At 46.1% G+C, this 15,229-nt stretch overlaps 2 protein-coding genes across 4 annotated transcripts in view; one reads left to right on the plus strand and one right to left on the minus strand.

Moving 5' to 3' along the window:
- Pisd (phosphatidylserine decarboxylase) overlaps nucleotides 1-10,461 on the plus strand; it is a 39,858-nt gene extending 29,397 nt beyond the window's left edge. For all 3 annotated transcript variants that reach the window (XM_077677494.1, XM_077677495.1, XM_077677496.1), the window contains 5 exons: nucleotides 80-316; nucleotides 3,207-3,344; nucleotides 4,377-4,518; nucleotides 5,182-5,342; nucleotides 6,299-10,461. In XM_077677494.1, the coding sequence (XP_077533620.1) occupies nucleotides 80-316; nucleotides 3,207-3,344; nucleotides 4,377-4,518; nucleotides 5,182-5,342; nucleotides 6,299-6,568 (948 nt within the window). In that variant the 3' untranslated portion in view covers nucleotides 6,569-10,461. The remainder of the gene's footprint in view (nucleotides 1-79; nucleotides 317-3,206; nucleotides 3,345-4,376; nucleotides 4,519-5,181; nucleotides 5,343-6,298) is intronic.
- Nucleotides 10,449-14,750, minus strand: LOC144145770 (uncharacterized). Its single transcript, XM_077677497.1, has 2 exons — nucleotides 13,467-14,750; nucleotides 10,449-12,317 (listed from the first exon to the last, which is right to left on the minus strand). The coding sequence occupies exons 1-2, from the start codon at nucleotides 13,855-13,857 to the stop codon at nucleotides 11,605-11,607; spliced, it is 1,104 nt and encodes a 367-aa protein (XP_077533623.1). The 5' UTR covers nucleotides 13,858-14,750; the 3' UTR covers nucleotides 10,449-11,604.
- Nucleotides 14,751-15,229: the final 479 nt, after the last annotated feature.

A 15,229-nucleotide genomic window follows, 5' to 3' on the forward strand; every position in this document is an offset into this window, starting at 1 on the left:
TGTAAGGGGGCACCAAAATGGCCGCAAGTGTCTTAGCTCCAAAGCCAGGACCTAAATTTAGTCCCCCTTCTTCTGGCAGGTGTCCTTCTACCGGATGCTGCCCCTGCGCATGGCCTCCCGATGGTGGGGCTGGGCCAACGACATTGAGCTGCCCGTGTGGCTGCGACAGCCCGTGCTGGGCCTCTTCGCCTGGGCCTTCGGCTGCGACGTGCACGAGGCCGAGGTCGAGGACCTGCGCCAGTACCGCAACCTGGGCGAGTTCTTCCGCCGATCGCTCAAGCCGGGCCTCAGGCCCCTCTGCCCAGGGGACTGCGTGGTGCGTGCTCTCACTCCGTTAGAAAATCCATAATTGCATTCGGCGGCAGTTTAGAGAGTTTGTGGCCAAGTGTAAAAAAAGAAGAAAACTGAATAGATCGCAGTTGAGAGGCCATCAGATCAGCAGGTGTTTACTGGCACATAGGCGAAGTAAAGAAAAAGAAAATTGCACATGCAGTCAGCCTATTTTAGCAGGCAGTTTGTTGAACATTCTTCCATGTAGGTATGTGCTGTGATCTGAAGCCACCAACCATCCAACCAACTGTACTTCTTTTTCAAACTCAAGCATTGTATGCGTGGCCTGTTTTGATCTGCGAACGCTTCCCATTCCTGAAGCAGCCAGGGCATGCTGACTGCGCTGCCATGTAAGCATTGCCTTGCCCTGTACAGAACTGAAATGTGCGTGCCTACCACACAGTTTACTTGGAACTGTTCAGGATACCGTCGAACCCCGCAATAACGAAATCTCGCGAGTACGAAATTCCCGTGGCAACGAAATATTTTCGGATCCCCGCTGAAGATCCGAAGACAACCATGTAGTTCATATCTCATGGCAACAAAATGTTTTTTTGAAAGCGATGTCGCGCTACTGAAATTCGCTGCAAGACCGGTCGGCATTTTATCCACCCATTTGAGGCTAACAGTGCCCAAAAAGTGTTCAACTGCTTTTTTTGCTTCACAAATGCTTCACATAAGTGCATGAACTTATGTCACAGCGGGCTTGCATGGCCGCTGCCATATTGGTTTACATAAAAGACCGTGCAACAGGCGGCCGTAGAGGCAGCCTCGCAGCGACACCACCAGGGGGCTACACGTGGTGACTCACGGAACGGCTGTGGCTTGGGCTACGCTAGCCGTCTCTTGGTGATCAGCGCACATGCGCGCATTCATTGTGCGTGCAGCAATTGGAACATTCGCTGTCAAGCAAAAGCGGAAGTTTTTATCGCTACGAGATAAGGCAGCCCTCATTGCCAAAGTCAGTGGCCCAAGTGGAAGAAGAGAAGATGGCGCCGACGAGTTTGGAACAAACCGCCTGCAGCTCGCTCTAGCATTTTGAAAAGCAAGGACGCCACTCTTTGCTGACGTACGTGTGCGAAACGCAACACTGACCGCTGAGGTCTTTCTGGACATCAACAAAGTGGTGCTTGCTTACTTTTATGGACAGAATTGGAACAGAGAGGTGCACAAGAACATGGGTTCGATTCCCGGCTGCCGCGGCTGCTTTTCTGATGGAGGCGAAAAGCAAAAACGCGCATGTGTACAAGATTTTGACGCACTTTAAAGATCCCCAGGTGGTCAAAATTAATCTGCAGCCCTCCACTATGGCTAGAGCCCCTTACTTTTTGCGGTGGAACATTTCAAATTCTGCGATTCTAGATAGGGGAATCTGCAAAATTCCGCGACAACATTGAAACGGCATAAGGTACATGTAACAGTTCATTTATTACGTAGACACTTCAGACTCCTAACATGCTAGATTTTATTTACAACTGAAGAAAGCTGTTGTGGCTGAGCATCTGGAATGCTTTGTGCTTTCTTCACCAAGAGAATAGCACGATGTCACCATAGCGACTGAATGGCTTTTCTCCGTCTACAGAGTTGATTCCACCGACAGGTATTTAAGGGCAATGGAAGAAAGTGTTGGAGTCAGGTGTTCCATCCTAGCCCAGAAAGCCAGGACATCAAAATCTCCACCTGGCTTTTCTTGTTTAGAAAGAAGTGGTGCCAAGTCCCTGTCACTAGACTTGAGGTCTTGGGCAGACTCCAGGTACACTTGCCATTTAGCAGCTAGGGCTATAAATCCAGGAACGGCCCCAAACTCTGATCTCTACTCTGAGAGACACCCAACTTGCTGGGGATCCAAGCACCTCACACTCTTTAAGAACTCCCAAGTGTAAGAGTTCTCCAAGTATACTAGAGCTTTGCTAGCCGCTTTACTCATTGCACCCTTAATTTGTTTTTATAATCTGACGGGCCTTGTCGTGTGCAATGTTCTCTTTCTGTGGCTATGGCTAAGCCCCTTGATTCGGGTGGAGGCTGCGCCACCTAGACACTTTTATTATTTGATAAGGTAGGAATACGCAGATGCAAATTTAAATTTTCAACAGTAAAAACGTTGCAGACAATTAATAGAAACCATTTTGCTATTACTAATAGAAAATACCACTTTTCCGCCACATTTCACCGAATATATTGGTTTGGGGATGTAGCACCACACTATTGACGTTTTTTTTTATATATATATAATTCCGCGAAAACACTTTAATTCCGCGATTTTTCGCGGAATTGCGGAATCGCGGAAAGCTAGGGGCTCTAACTATGGCACACCTCATCGCCTGCGTTGCGTCGACGCGTTAGACCCCAGAATCAATCAATCAATGGTACGAAAAGGTGTCGCTGCAGGCAAAGTTCATCAACACAACAGCTGGACTTGCATGCTCGGACATACTCGGTGCTGAGGGCCAGGGGGAATAACGTGCAGAGAAGGCGAACCCGCAGGGTATTTCGGACACAATTGACATGACTTCATCGTTCTTAGGCGCGCACAGCTAGCAATAAACCACTTCTAGTGTGTGAGCTGAGCTGTGAAGTTACAGCAAGGTAAGGCTCACAGTGTTATAACTGACTTTCAGAAATAAATTTTAGGTTTGCAGGCGATTTTCCTGTCGTTTGTTTCATTCTCGTGGCAACGAAATTCCTGCAAAAGCGAATTTTTTGGCTCTTCCCGGCGGATTCGTTATTGCGGGTTTTGACTGCATTCAGAATAACGGACACGTGTACGCACATGTGCGAGGGGTACCTACTGCTGGCAAGGCCTCCGCAACTGTCTCGCTGCCACCTGGTCATAGCGAGTCGTCTCCTGAGTCTCCCCTTTGTGGGCATGCTTGCAGGTGAGCCCAGCGGACGGCACGGTGCTACATTTTGGCCGCATAGAGAAGGGCTTCGCCGAGCAGGTCAAGGGCATCACGTACTCGCTGCCCAGGTTCCTCGGCCCGCACCCCTGGGACCCGCACTGTTTACACACCAATGTGAGTGGGAGAACCCCGACCATGGCGCCTTTCCTAGTCTTCCCTTTTTTCCAATTGATGTGGTTATTTCCCAAGAGTGCCAAAATTTATGAAGCAGGATTTTTTTTATCAGTCTTCGGATATTGTCTTTCTAAGGAGACTGAAGTTGAATTTTCAATTATATAAACACCCATCCATAGGTAAGAAATGCACCTTTCGCAAATCGTGCGAATTGAGATTTACTCATTCAGCACATTTTATCATATAGTTTAGCAGCTAAAGACTAAAATACTTAACATCCTTTTGTGCCCTAGAAGGACTAGGGAGTGTAACTATACCCCGCCAGTAGTTCTTAGCCTTATCACTGCGAAAGCTGTAACCATGTCAAATGTGAGGTCAGAAAATACTGATATCTTCGTAAACTGCACAAAATTTTGCCTCGGCAAGAGTAAGTGTTATATTCTTGGGGTTTTATTGCATTGTTGAATTCACTGTGCAGCAAGAATTATGGTAATCTGGCCAATACATCCCAAGAAATTGTGGGCAACAGTTGACGTCTCGGAAAACAAAAAAACAAAAGAAGTCTGAGAGAACAAGGGTGGAAGTTTGTAAACATACACAAAAATGGACTTTGATAAAGTGCAGCAAATTGCTGTATGAGCTCACTCCTGTGCATGCAGTGCGACATCTATTTTAGCTGTGAATCAAGTGCAAATAGATAGTGTCACTGATTACTTCCAAAACTTGCGAATAGGTGCTTAGAATCACAAGTATGCTAAGAATGAATTTCTTATTGGAACGAAATTTCAATATAACGGAGTGAAATGCTGATTTCTAGGAAATCCTTATATCTAGGTTCAACTGTATCCTCTGTTGTGTAAAGTGCACAGTATGACAGTTTTTTTGAAGATGGGATTTTTCGGGGTTTTTTTTTATATATATATATATATATATAATCTGGCTACACGTCGTGTCTGACACCATGGCCTTGGGGAGTGTTTTTGCCAGCTTGCCTAGAAGAGTTCTCACTCAGCTCACTGCACATGCACGCAGGGTGAGGAGGAGTACCAGCAGAAGCTTCTGCAGCAGACCGGTACAGAGCTGTACCACTGCGTGGTGTACCTTGCCCCCGGTGACTACCATCGGTTCCACTCGCCCGTCCAGTGGGAGGTCCAGCACCGAAGGCACTTCCCAGGTACACACGGGGTGGTATCGTTGAACGTTGGCGTGACGATTGTGTGTGGTCTGGGAACTTCAAAGTAGATGGTTAGCACTGCACACTGTTTCGCGTCCCTGTCGTCATCAGGTGTCGGATGCCTAGTGCAGGTCCGAAGGCCCCTACTAGTTTCTTGTAATTGTTCCTGTCTGGAATTTGTCCAGAATTTGTTTTTATCAGATGACTTGCCCACCTAGTTATCGGCTTGCTGCACATTGCTGTCGAGTCTTGGGCGTACTTTCTTGGGTGTTCACAATTGGCAATCTTACAAATTCTTATGAACCAGAGCTGCTGGTTGGGGGAAGACGAAGACTTAAGGACCAGTGGAACAACTGAACTGTTCTGGATAACAGAGACACTGGATAATTTGTGGGGGAATTAATTGAGCCCTACGTTTCTTCCTTTTAGCTCTCACACATGGGGCAGCTAGTTATAACTATTGTGAGGCTACGTCCAGCACACTGTCGCATTCACCAGCAGGGAATATCACCTATAGAGCTAGAAAGAGATGTTTGGCAGACATCTGTGAGGAGTGTGGGGCCCGTGTGGTGGAAACCGAACGGCAGCATTGTCAGTTGAAGCCTCATCCCTGATTGTCTGCTCCGATGTGCTACAACAGCTGATCGGAAATTGGTTGTGCAGGCACCCTCCTGAGTGTGCGACCGGGTGTGGTCAACTGGATAGCTGGCCTGTTCAACATGAACGAGCGCGTGGTCTACATGGGCCGATGGCGGCACGGTTTCTTCAGCATGACCGCTGTGGGCGCCACCAATGTTGGCTCCATCAAGGTTTACTTCGACAATGTGAGTGAGCTTCATCACAAGTAACATGCTCAACTTCAAACAGGATAGCCTTGGAATGTCTCGCGTGCTTCTGTGGGTTTTAATGTTAAAACACCAGCGATGTTGTTTTCAGCTTGTGTGAGCACCTTCATCTCCATGTATATGACAAACTAGCGAGCTTGCTTTCTATGGGCGATACGTCATAGGGCTCTTACTGTAAGCTGGGTTTGTTTTTGTACGTGAATGAAAGCAGTGCATACGCACGCAGCTTGGCACTCAATAGCATGTTTAGCAAAAACTACCTTTCGGCTAAACCTTGGTTTATTCAGTCGAGTCTATGCAAAGGTCACACTTGACTGGTGCATGCTCTTTTGTGATGCCTTTTTCGAGCATTACGAAGTATATTCTGAAGGCTAACAATAGTGCAGCTATGCAAAAGCTTTTGCCAAGACTTCCTTTCTTTTTGCACGTTTCAGCACCGCCTGAGCCTCCCTTTGTTTCCCAGTTTGTTTCCTCCTTCCTTTCTCTATTTAAACGTAGGTGGCTGCATGCCTACGTAGCAACTTATTTTCACGTGTACTATTCCAACTCCCCCGAATTGTAATTTTTATCGATATGAACAAAATGATTGGCTCCCTCCTTCAGCCCTGCTGATCAAATCCCAGCTGTTGTACTTTTGCACTTTGGCGTCATCTGCAAAACCGGGTGCTGCTAATTACCTCTGTCATTTTCTTTTACCAACCGCTGTAAAGGCCCATTCACATTGCAACAAAAGCGACGCAATTTCTGTTGGAGTGGAAAAAATTTGTCGAGTCCAAACGACAGAAGCAATCGCCGGGGGGCTAGAGCGACAGAAATCACGTTGCATCTATCGCACCAATCGCAAGTGTGAATGGGCCTGAAGTCTCGCGCAGCGTTTACAAGTGCCTCTGTGCTTCCCTCCTCCCCCTCCCCTTCCCCGCTGGGGAATCCAACAGAACCTGGTGACCAACCGGCGCAAGTACAAGAAGCACAACTTCAACGACCACTGCTTCCAGTCGAACCACAACTCGGAGGGCATCCGTGTGGAGAAGGGCGAGCCCTTCGGGGAGTTCAACCTGGGCTCCACCATAGTGCTCATCTTTGAGGCCCCCCGGGACTTCTCCCTCGAGCTGAGGGAAGGGCAGCGCATCCGCTATGGCGAGCTCATCTGCCAGCTCTGCCCCGACCAGAAGGCGAGGAGCCAGGAAGGCAAGCGTTCGTCGTAGTCGGCTTCGTCGGTGAACTCCTTTTCTTACGGCGGAAAGACGGTGCAGCGGTGGGGTTGTTGCAATTGTTCGGACGTCTCTGTTTCTCGAGATCTGTGTTTGTTCGGGTTTGTTTTCGTTCTTTATACATTTTCTTTTTTAATCGGTGGTGCACGAGTTAGAGGCCTGTCGTAGGACATTAGCGGGGAGTCCTACAACGCACCAAGTTGGAACCAAAGCTGCGTGTTGTGATTGCTGCATTTGGTGGTGTCGTATAAGCTGTTGCTGTTGTGGTCATTGGTTGGAGCTGTCCTGAGAAAAGGAACAGGTCAGACCGGTGATCTCTCTCTCTCTCTCTCTCTCTCTCTCTCTCTCTCTCTCTCTCTCTCTCTCTCTCTCTCTCTCTCTCTCTCTCTCTCTCTCTCTCTCTCTCTCTCTCTCTCTCTCTCTCTCTCTTTTTGTGGCAGAAGCCATTGCTGTTTTATATCTTGCCAGACGATATTGGCTAATATTGTCGCGTTGAATCCCCGAGATCATTGCTAGTAATCATTGCTAGCATGTCAGCATTTTAGTTCATCCACTTGCGACGTCAACGGCGACTGCGTGGCGATGCTGTGGACTTCTGTTGTAGGTCTGGCAGACCGCAGCTAATTTTTGTGGACAGTATAGAAATGCAGCTCTGTATGTCTTTATGCTTCCAGATACAACGTAGTGAGTTTTTTTGCAATGCACATTGTGGTTCAGAATAGGGACTGTAGCTGTGCTCTCTCTGGCCTATTTTCACACCTTTTTTTTCCCCCTTGATTCTAGGGAAATGACAGGAGAAGGGACAATCTCTGAACTGTCTGTGATATGACGGTGACTTTTGAGCTTCCTTAGCTTTCGCACAATTGCGTTTCGAAGTTCCCTTTCCTTCTTTCTTTCATTTTGCTAGGTTTCGTATGCACTATGTGCTTTTTCGCAGTAACTTTGTTCATTATTTACTGGCCAGGTACAGTTCATCTACTGGCCAGGTACAGTTCATCTTTTATGTGAAAGGTGCACACTTATTTGCTGTAGTGGCAAGTTGTTCTGTTTTAGTTCGTTTTAGCACGAATACGCATGCACGGGTGCACCTGACCATGTTTTTCTAGCTACGATTGAGCAAAGTCAAGTTTTGCATCTTTTTTCATTTACAATTTTTTTTTTCTTTGTTTAATGCCTGAATGTCAAAACAAAAGCTCTTGTAGGGAAGAGATCACTACTTTTTTATCTTCACTTGCTGAATACTTTCTTAGCAGAGAAGTAAGTCATGCTCTGCCCTCCATTCTGTCATGCTTTGCCTTCTGGTTTTAGTAGTGGAAACACAACTCAGTTTGACCATGACAAACAACTTTTTTGAATTTTGTAGTGGATTATTCTTCTAAGTGACACTTAGTTGGCTATTATACCGCATTTCATCCTGATCTTTGTCGACAATCGGAACCTTTCCCACATTCTCCAATGCTGCATCTAGGGACAGTCACATTGATTTGGGGAGTTTAGTCGCGTGGCTTTCTGCCTGCCATGAGTTCGAAAAAGGAAGCCCTTTTCAATAACTTCGTCTTTGGGTTTTGAAGACGTAGCGAGCATTTTCTTTTGTTTACTTTTTACGCATGTTACGCAGTTCGATGGTTTCGTTTTCATTGTTATTTAACAAGTGTTGTCCCCCTCCTAGTTTTTGATCATTGAACTTAATTTGTGCCTGACGGGAATGACTCCAAATTATAAAACCTTAACTCTGCCTCTCATGCCCTTATGATGCGTGGGACTTGCCGTTTTTTTGTGACGTATTTGCTGTGGCTATAACAGACAGATCTTATCACACCTTAACTTGTTTACTAGTCTCTGGGAATCGTACCAATCAGATCAGTGATGGTTTTGTTGCCCTGTCAAGCAAAAGGACTGTGAACCACTTTTCAGAAAGAGACTTCTTAGTGAGCAGTTTGCACAGATGTTGGTGTTTTGATTTGACGACTTTGTATCCGACATGCTTTTGTCTTTGTTGATTGTTGCTGCTGTTCACAGCTGTTTTAGGCACATGTGTTGCAGTGCTGACACCATCTGAACATGCGAAATTTTTCAATATTGGACTTTTTCCAGTAGCGCTGCAATTCAGTGACAGGTAGAACACAAACGGAAAATTCAAAACCGGAATGCCTGAATTTCAAGATTTTCGTTCACAAAGACAAAATAGTGATGCCATCTCTTTGGGTATGTTCATTTAGTGGGTGACCATACCTTGCTGATACAAACTTTCAGTGACACTGAACACACCCATAAAGCGAAGTGTTGAAATTTATCTCTTCAGGTCCACATTTTCTCTTCGTGTTTCATTTGCTGCCAGCTGCACACTTGAAATCGCGTTTTTGTACTGCCACATAGGGTGTCACACGTGAATGACATGGTGGTAAGTGGAGAGAGTTGTTAGGTGGTTTTGTCAGCCAGAGCCAACTTTCTCAGCTAGAGCAAAGGAATGGAAATGTTGTATGTCGAACGAAGCTGGTGTTTTGGAAGGATATTGTGTATATTCTCGTCAAAATGCCGGAGACACTAACCCGGAGAACTGTATCCTGGAAGCTCAGAACCGTCCACCTTGGACCCTGGGTACGTGGCCATAGTGATTTCCTTTGTTTGTTTGTACGCGAGACGTACAAGTGCCACCGTTCTTGTGCTTTCAAAGAAGGGCATTTTTGGTTTGTTATGCCGGGACATGCATTGCATGCATTGGAGTGTCCGGTTCGTGGGAAACACGTATTGTGTCTTTGTCGTTGTTCCAGCAGGCGTTTGTGCATGATGCCTGTTAAAGTCAGCTGTTGTAATGTTTGGAGGGCTTCGGTGTGGGAGGGAGGTGCTCTGTGGCGTCCTGAGCCTCTGCCACTGTAACAACCTGTTCATGGTGAACTTGCCACGTAGCTACGAAGAACAAAAAAGTGCCAGTGTGCAATTTGTTCCAGCTGTGTATGCAGCATGGGATTGTTTGTTGCCACGGGCCCTTTTTTTCCTTTAGGAATTTTCTGAACGCAACTTTCTCTGGATGCATTTGCCTCACTTTTTTGTACCTAGTGTGCTGTCTGAACAGCCATTTTTGCAGGAACTGCCGACTTGTGGGAGCCAAAACGGCGGGGTATATACCATGCTTGAAAGTAACCAGTGCTGTCGTACGTCGGTGAAAAGAAGTACAGGAAAGTTTAGTGCATACACAGGGTTACCAGATCTCTCGCGGCCAAGATTGAGATGTTTCATAGCGAGCATGTTATATAAGGAGAGGTGTTGGGCGCTTGCAAAAAAGCAGCAAGAAACACATTCTCACAGATAACTTTTTCTTTTTATTCAGAGACTTCATATACCACTACATATAGGACGTAGGTGTACACGGTCACATTTTTGTGCACTTCACTCGGTAACAATTTGGAAATTTCACTTCTATTTCTGATGTTTGGGTGAAATAGGGACAGAAAGCACGATTATGTAAACCCTGTTCCGGCCAAATTAAGGCATTTGGCCGCCCTGCGAGGAAAAACACTTTTCCGGACGCTTGCCTCATCACGTTTTGTGTCGTGCAAAATCTCGGTGATTTGAAGTCATTGCAAGAGTTCCTGTAGTTGACACCTCTGCGTGGGAGGTGGCAGGAAAGTGCTGCTGCGAAGTGCCTCTCTGTCGTCCTTTTTTGTATACATGTATAGCCGGTGTTTACATTCGTGAAATCCGAGGTGGCGGGGGGGACGTTGTTACGTTCGCTCGGAGAACGCCCAGTTCGGATCATTGTACACAGTATTGCTTATCACGTATGGTGTCGTCTGGCTGGAAGAGATGTCTGTGGCTGCTGCCAGCCTTGTTTCTACGCGGTGTTTTAGTAGCATTTTAATAAAAGTGATGTTTTCTTTTTTTCCACATACGATGACTGTGCTTTGATTTCTGTACAGGTAAAAAAAGCTGGGCACGCAGCTTTTCATTCCTTGTGTTGTGCCTCTCTACAACATCCAGCTTAGAAAATCTGTAGTGACTAGCAGCCGGGTTTCCATGCTCTGACAGTGTAAAGTGCAGTGCGCTAGCTTGGTTATTTACTACTTCGATGCGGTGTTATCTCTAAACTATTTGTCAGCTTGTGAACATTATTTGCGAGCCCAACTTATGCTTTCATTGGTAGTGTAGCATTTATTTTGGTACTAAACTGCCAGGAACAAAAATCATAAAAGCTTGCTGTCAAACCTTCGTGAAAAGTCAGCCAGCTTTATTGCTCCGCAAGTTGCCACTCCAGCTGAGCCAATGTGTATGTTTTAAAACTTTTGAATGATCTCTGTTGCTCCCATCTTGTATAAAGGTAAAAAATTCTACTTGGCGACAGTGTATAAAGGTAAAAAATTCTATGGCAACTGCTGCTAAGGGTGCAGAGGCTTTGTAGGCAACAGTGTATAAAGGTAAAAAGTTTATGGCAATTGCTGCTAAGGGTGCAGAGGCTTTGTTGGCGACAGTTGTTTATGGTTAGCCATTCTTGGTCATTGGTGCCTCGAAAATTAGGGATTCTCCTCAAGCCAAATGAAGGTTTGGCTGTTTGTTTTGGAAAAAGGATCTCTCTATATGTTTTCCTGTTATATTTTATGCTGCTAGCACAGTTCACAGAGGTACTGAACACTCAATGCAGACTTCAGTGACAGCTGGTGATCGCATTTACTACATTTCAATGTGCACAGCCGCAGACTATCACATTTCATTTGTCAATTCTCATTACATTAATCCACACTTTTGCAACAAATTGTTTAGGTTATTGCTTTGGGGGTTGAGGGCCGTATGTACCATTGGAACGTTTTGTTTTAAACAAATGTTGCAATGGTTTTATTGAAGTTGCCTTGGTTTGCCTTCAGTTCCATTGCGCCTCCCTTTTGAAGTTGGCTTTCCCGCATTAAGCACATGCTTACAGTGAAGCATTCTTTGCAGGCATCAAATAATTTCTGGCTCGCACGCAGGTGGGCACCAAGCCCTGAGACGTCTACCATTAGCAGTTGTCGCCACATAACAGTGCAGGTGTAGCTAAATCTCTAGGCTTGTGAGTACGGCGCATTCCAAGGGCTTGCGGAAAATGCACACCTCCACGTGATCAGCGTGAAGGCCATGTATGCGAGCGCTGCCAGCTGAATGCCTCCTAGCGCGTAATACAGCACCCAACCTCCTCGCGCACCAGATCCCATTCCAAATGTCGCGTACGGACTCGAACTTGTCGTCGTAAACTGGAGAAAGATCCAGAAAAGGGCATCAAACATTGTGAGCTCTGAGTTGGCAGAGGCAGCCATTGCGCCCGCACCAAAGATGACATAGAGGAGGAAAAAAGCACACAGCGCCACAAAAGCCGCAGCCAAGGGCTTCTGATGGACTATTATGGCCGTGCCCTGTGGAGTGCCGACACTTACTACACGAACATTGCGCTCGGTCGGAATGAGCTGCGCATAACTCAAATGACCGGCAATGACGGAGACTTCAGGGCGAATGAGGTTTGTCATCAGTGTTTGCGGCACTGCTGGTTGGTCGAGTTGTTTGTCGTCTTCAACATCTGCACTGCTGGGGCTGACGGTGCGGAAGCGCTTTCCGAGACCGGCGAGTATGCGGTAGCTGTTGACGCACACGAGTAGCCAAGTGTGCGCAACCGTCTTCCCATGGAGCAGAAGCCACCAAGCAATGAGTGGGAGACCGAGGCAGATGTAGATCATGATGGTGGCCTTGACGGCTGTAGATGTCTTAGTGTAGTCATAGCCACCTGTCGAATGGGCCACATGAAGCAGTGTGAGGTTTAAGGAGGGAGCAACGTAATCTTGTTTATGGCACTTCTTAAAATGCTAGAAGATATGCTAGGTATATGTAGGATTGTTCGTTTTCGGTTTTTATATTTCTTTACAATCGGTGTAAAAATTGGGTGCTATTTTGCAAGCTGATAATTGGGGAGAAATCGGGTTTTTTGTAAAACTATTCTGAAATTCTGTTTTTTTGAGGGGCTAAATCTAGAGGTGTACTTTGTAATACACTCAGTTTATTTTCGCACAAGTTATCACGAGCTTCTTAACTTTAATGCATTAAAACTGGTGTTTCTTTCAAGCTGGTAACTGGCGGGACATCAAGGTTTTCTAGCAAATACTGTCCGAAATTAGGCGTTTGTTTGCAATAAATCGGTGATGATGACAGTAAAGAGCATTGATAACCTCCAAGAAATGAAACATTTTATTCAGTTAAAGCTGGACATTGATTTTTAAAATATCCTTATTTATATACATTATCTGCATGCACAACATGTCGGTCTTCATTCAAGACCTGTCCGATTGCTGAACGTATCTCACTCAGGAGAAATTTCTCGACATCGCAGCTTTCATTAGGTAGGCACAGCAAAGTCAGTGCGGCATTTGCCAGCCTGCAGTAGCCAGCGGTAAAGTCATGCAAATACTCAATGAGTTAGGTGTGTGAAAAGGTTCGCGCCTGTTGAAACATGTTCCAAGCTGTAGAATAGGGCTAATTGAGAATTTTTTTCCCTGGCAGCGGGTATCTTTAACGCAGTGTCTAGAGTGTCGTCCGACGACATTCGAATATTTAAGACTAGGCTAGCACCGTCCAAAGCGTCTGTCGTTGTACTGTGCAGGATCCCTCTTAACTTCTTGATCCCAAGGACGGTGGTTCGAGACCGGCTTACCTTGAATTTATTCCAAAAAGTAAATTAGCTACTATGGTTTCGGTTTGTTTGCAATGATTTAAATCCCAGTTGAAATGTCGCTAAAATCTAAATTCAGTTTGTGCGACGTTTAAACGGGAACTAGGAGCGCAATTCTAGCTCAATTTTAGTTTACTTTTTTTAATATTATTTCTTTAACGAGGGTGATGCACCATATGGCGTGTTCCACATAAATAAAACTGTACTTACCCGATGTCGTCAGAAGCACCAGACTGAAAAGCATTGCGTCTGAAAATGTCCAAGACTCGCTGCCCGCCTCGTAGCATTCCTTGGTGTCAACTCCCATGATGATCTTGTCATATGTCGCGAGGTGGTTGACTATCGCGTAGCTCCACATTGTTTCAGGCTTCGACGATAGTTCCTTCAGCTTGACGATGATTCTCTCGGCGGTGCGATTTCTCAACTCCGCAACTGTAGACATTTTCCCACCTTCTGCAGCGCTGTTCAGGACAATGAACAGAGACGCTCCCAGGCTCAAGTAGAGAACCACTACTAAGCTGACTGTCACGCGAACGAAAAGCGGAGCGAAATAAGGATTCTCGCGAATCCATAACGAAAGTTTGTTCCTCCAGGGGCGCATAATAGTGCTAGCTAAGCATTATGCCAGAAACACACTAGCCGTCGAGATGCAGCAACTGCAAATTTTCACGTGGCGTGCGGCCGGTGTGCGACAATCTCTAGCAGACGACGCCGCGCTTCCGCGAGCGTCGTCTGCTTTCTCGCTTCTGTCGGAACTAGAGCGCAACGAACTCACGCCCCCATGCGCACTTCGAGATCTTTTTGTTGCCACCAGCTATGTATTGAAGCACCAGGGAAACCCTAGCGGAGTAATCAATAAGTCAACCTGTTAACCAAGGCGCGTGATCTGGCAAAGCAATCAGCGGGGTCATTGACCAGTGACATATGCTTGGCTGCAGTGCCACCCGAAAGTTTTTGCTGTTCAACCCAACCAACATCGGTTGGCTCAAGCGGAACCCCGGCCCTTTTTGTCTGATGAACTTCGCGGATGAGCTTTCTATACTTTTCTAATCAATTGTACGTTCATTTTTTTCATCATAGCTAAAAGTTGAAGAAAGTGTCATAATAAATTATAATACTGCTGAAAGGTTTTTTTTTTACGGTGGGTTTAAGATGAGGGTCAACGTTCAATTTTGTAATTATTTTCAGTGCGGCAAATGTTAAGTGCAGTAGTGTTTATTGTGTCACGAATTCGTTTTGATTGTTGTAGTCGCTGTATAAAATGTGTTGCTCTAGGTTTGATCATTGGTTGCTCACAATCACCGCGCGACATTGCCTTTGTGTTGTGCATCACAGCGCTTTCCCGCTAAAGAAACAATCCGGATGTTTGTCGTTTGATAACGGAACGCACGGAGCACGGAACGGAACGACAAAACGGGACATAAGTGACGCAACGGCGTTGCCAAGCAACTGGCGTCGCGTTTTCTCTCACTCATTTCCTCTGCTCCGAGACATAGAGATAATATACTCTAGAGGGAAAGCGCGCCGCTGAGCCAATGCATTGGAACCGTACGACACACGGTGGCAGACATGATACAACGATTTGAAGGTTTCCAGCTGAGTTTTTGCTTACTAAAAACGGCGAAAGCGATGGGTTGTAATCTGGCAACGTGCTACTGTGGCATTTCCGGGAAGCACTTGATCCAGCTGCGCAATCAATGGGCGGAGCCACGAAGACCCGTGACGTCATAAATAAAAAATAAAATCCGCTTTTACTGGGCGGAGCCACAAAAGCCCGTGACGTCATAACAAAAATAAGAAAAAAAAATCAGACCGGGGGAACGCCACAAAATTTTGCTTTTTGTTTTTTTATTATTTTTATTTTTACGAAAAGCAGCGTGAGCCGATGTTGTGGCTGGGAGTTCGGTGGCATGCTCGGCGTTTGTTTTACGAGAATCGGCGGCGCGGAATCGTGGAGGAATCTCGAGATGATG

Source organism: Haemaphysalis longicornis, unplaced genomic scaffold, assembly GCF_048455015.1.
Source record: "Haemaphysalis longicornis isolate Haplotype H1 unplaced genomic scaffold, Haemaphysalis longicornis Haplotype H1 scaffold_7, whole genome shotgun sequence".
Taxonomy (NCBI): Eukaryota; Metazoa; Arthropoda; class Arachnida; order Ixodida; family Ixodidae; genus Haemaphysalis; species Haemaphysalis longicornis.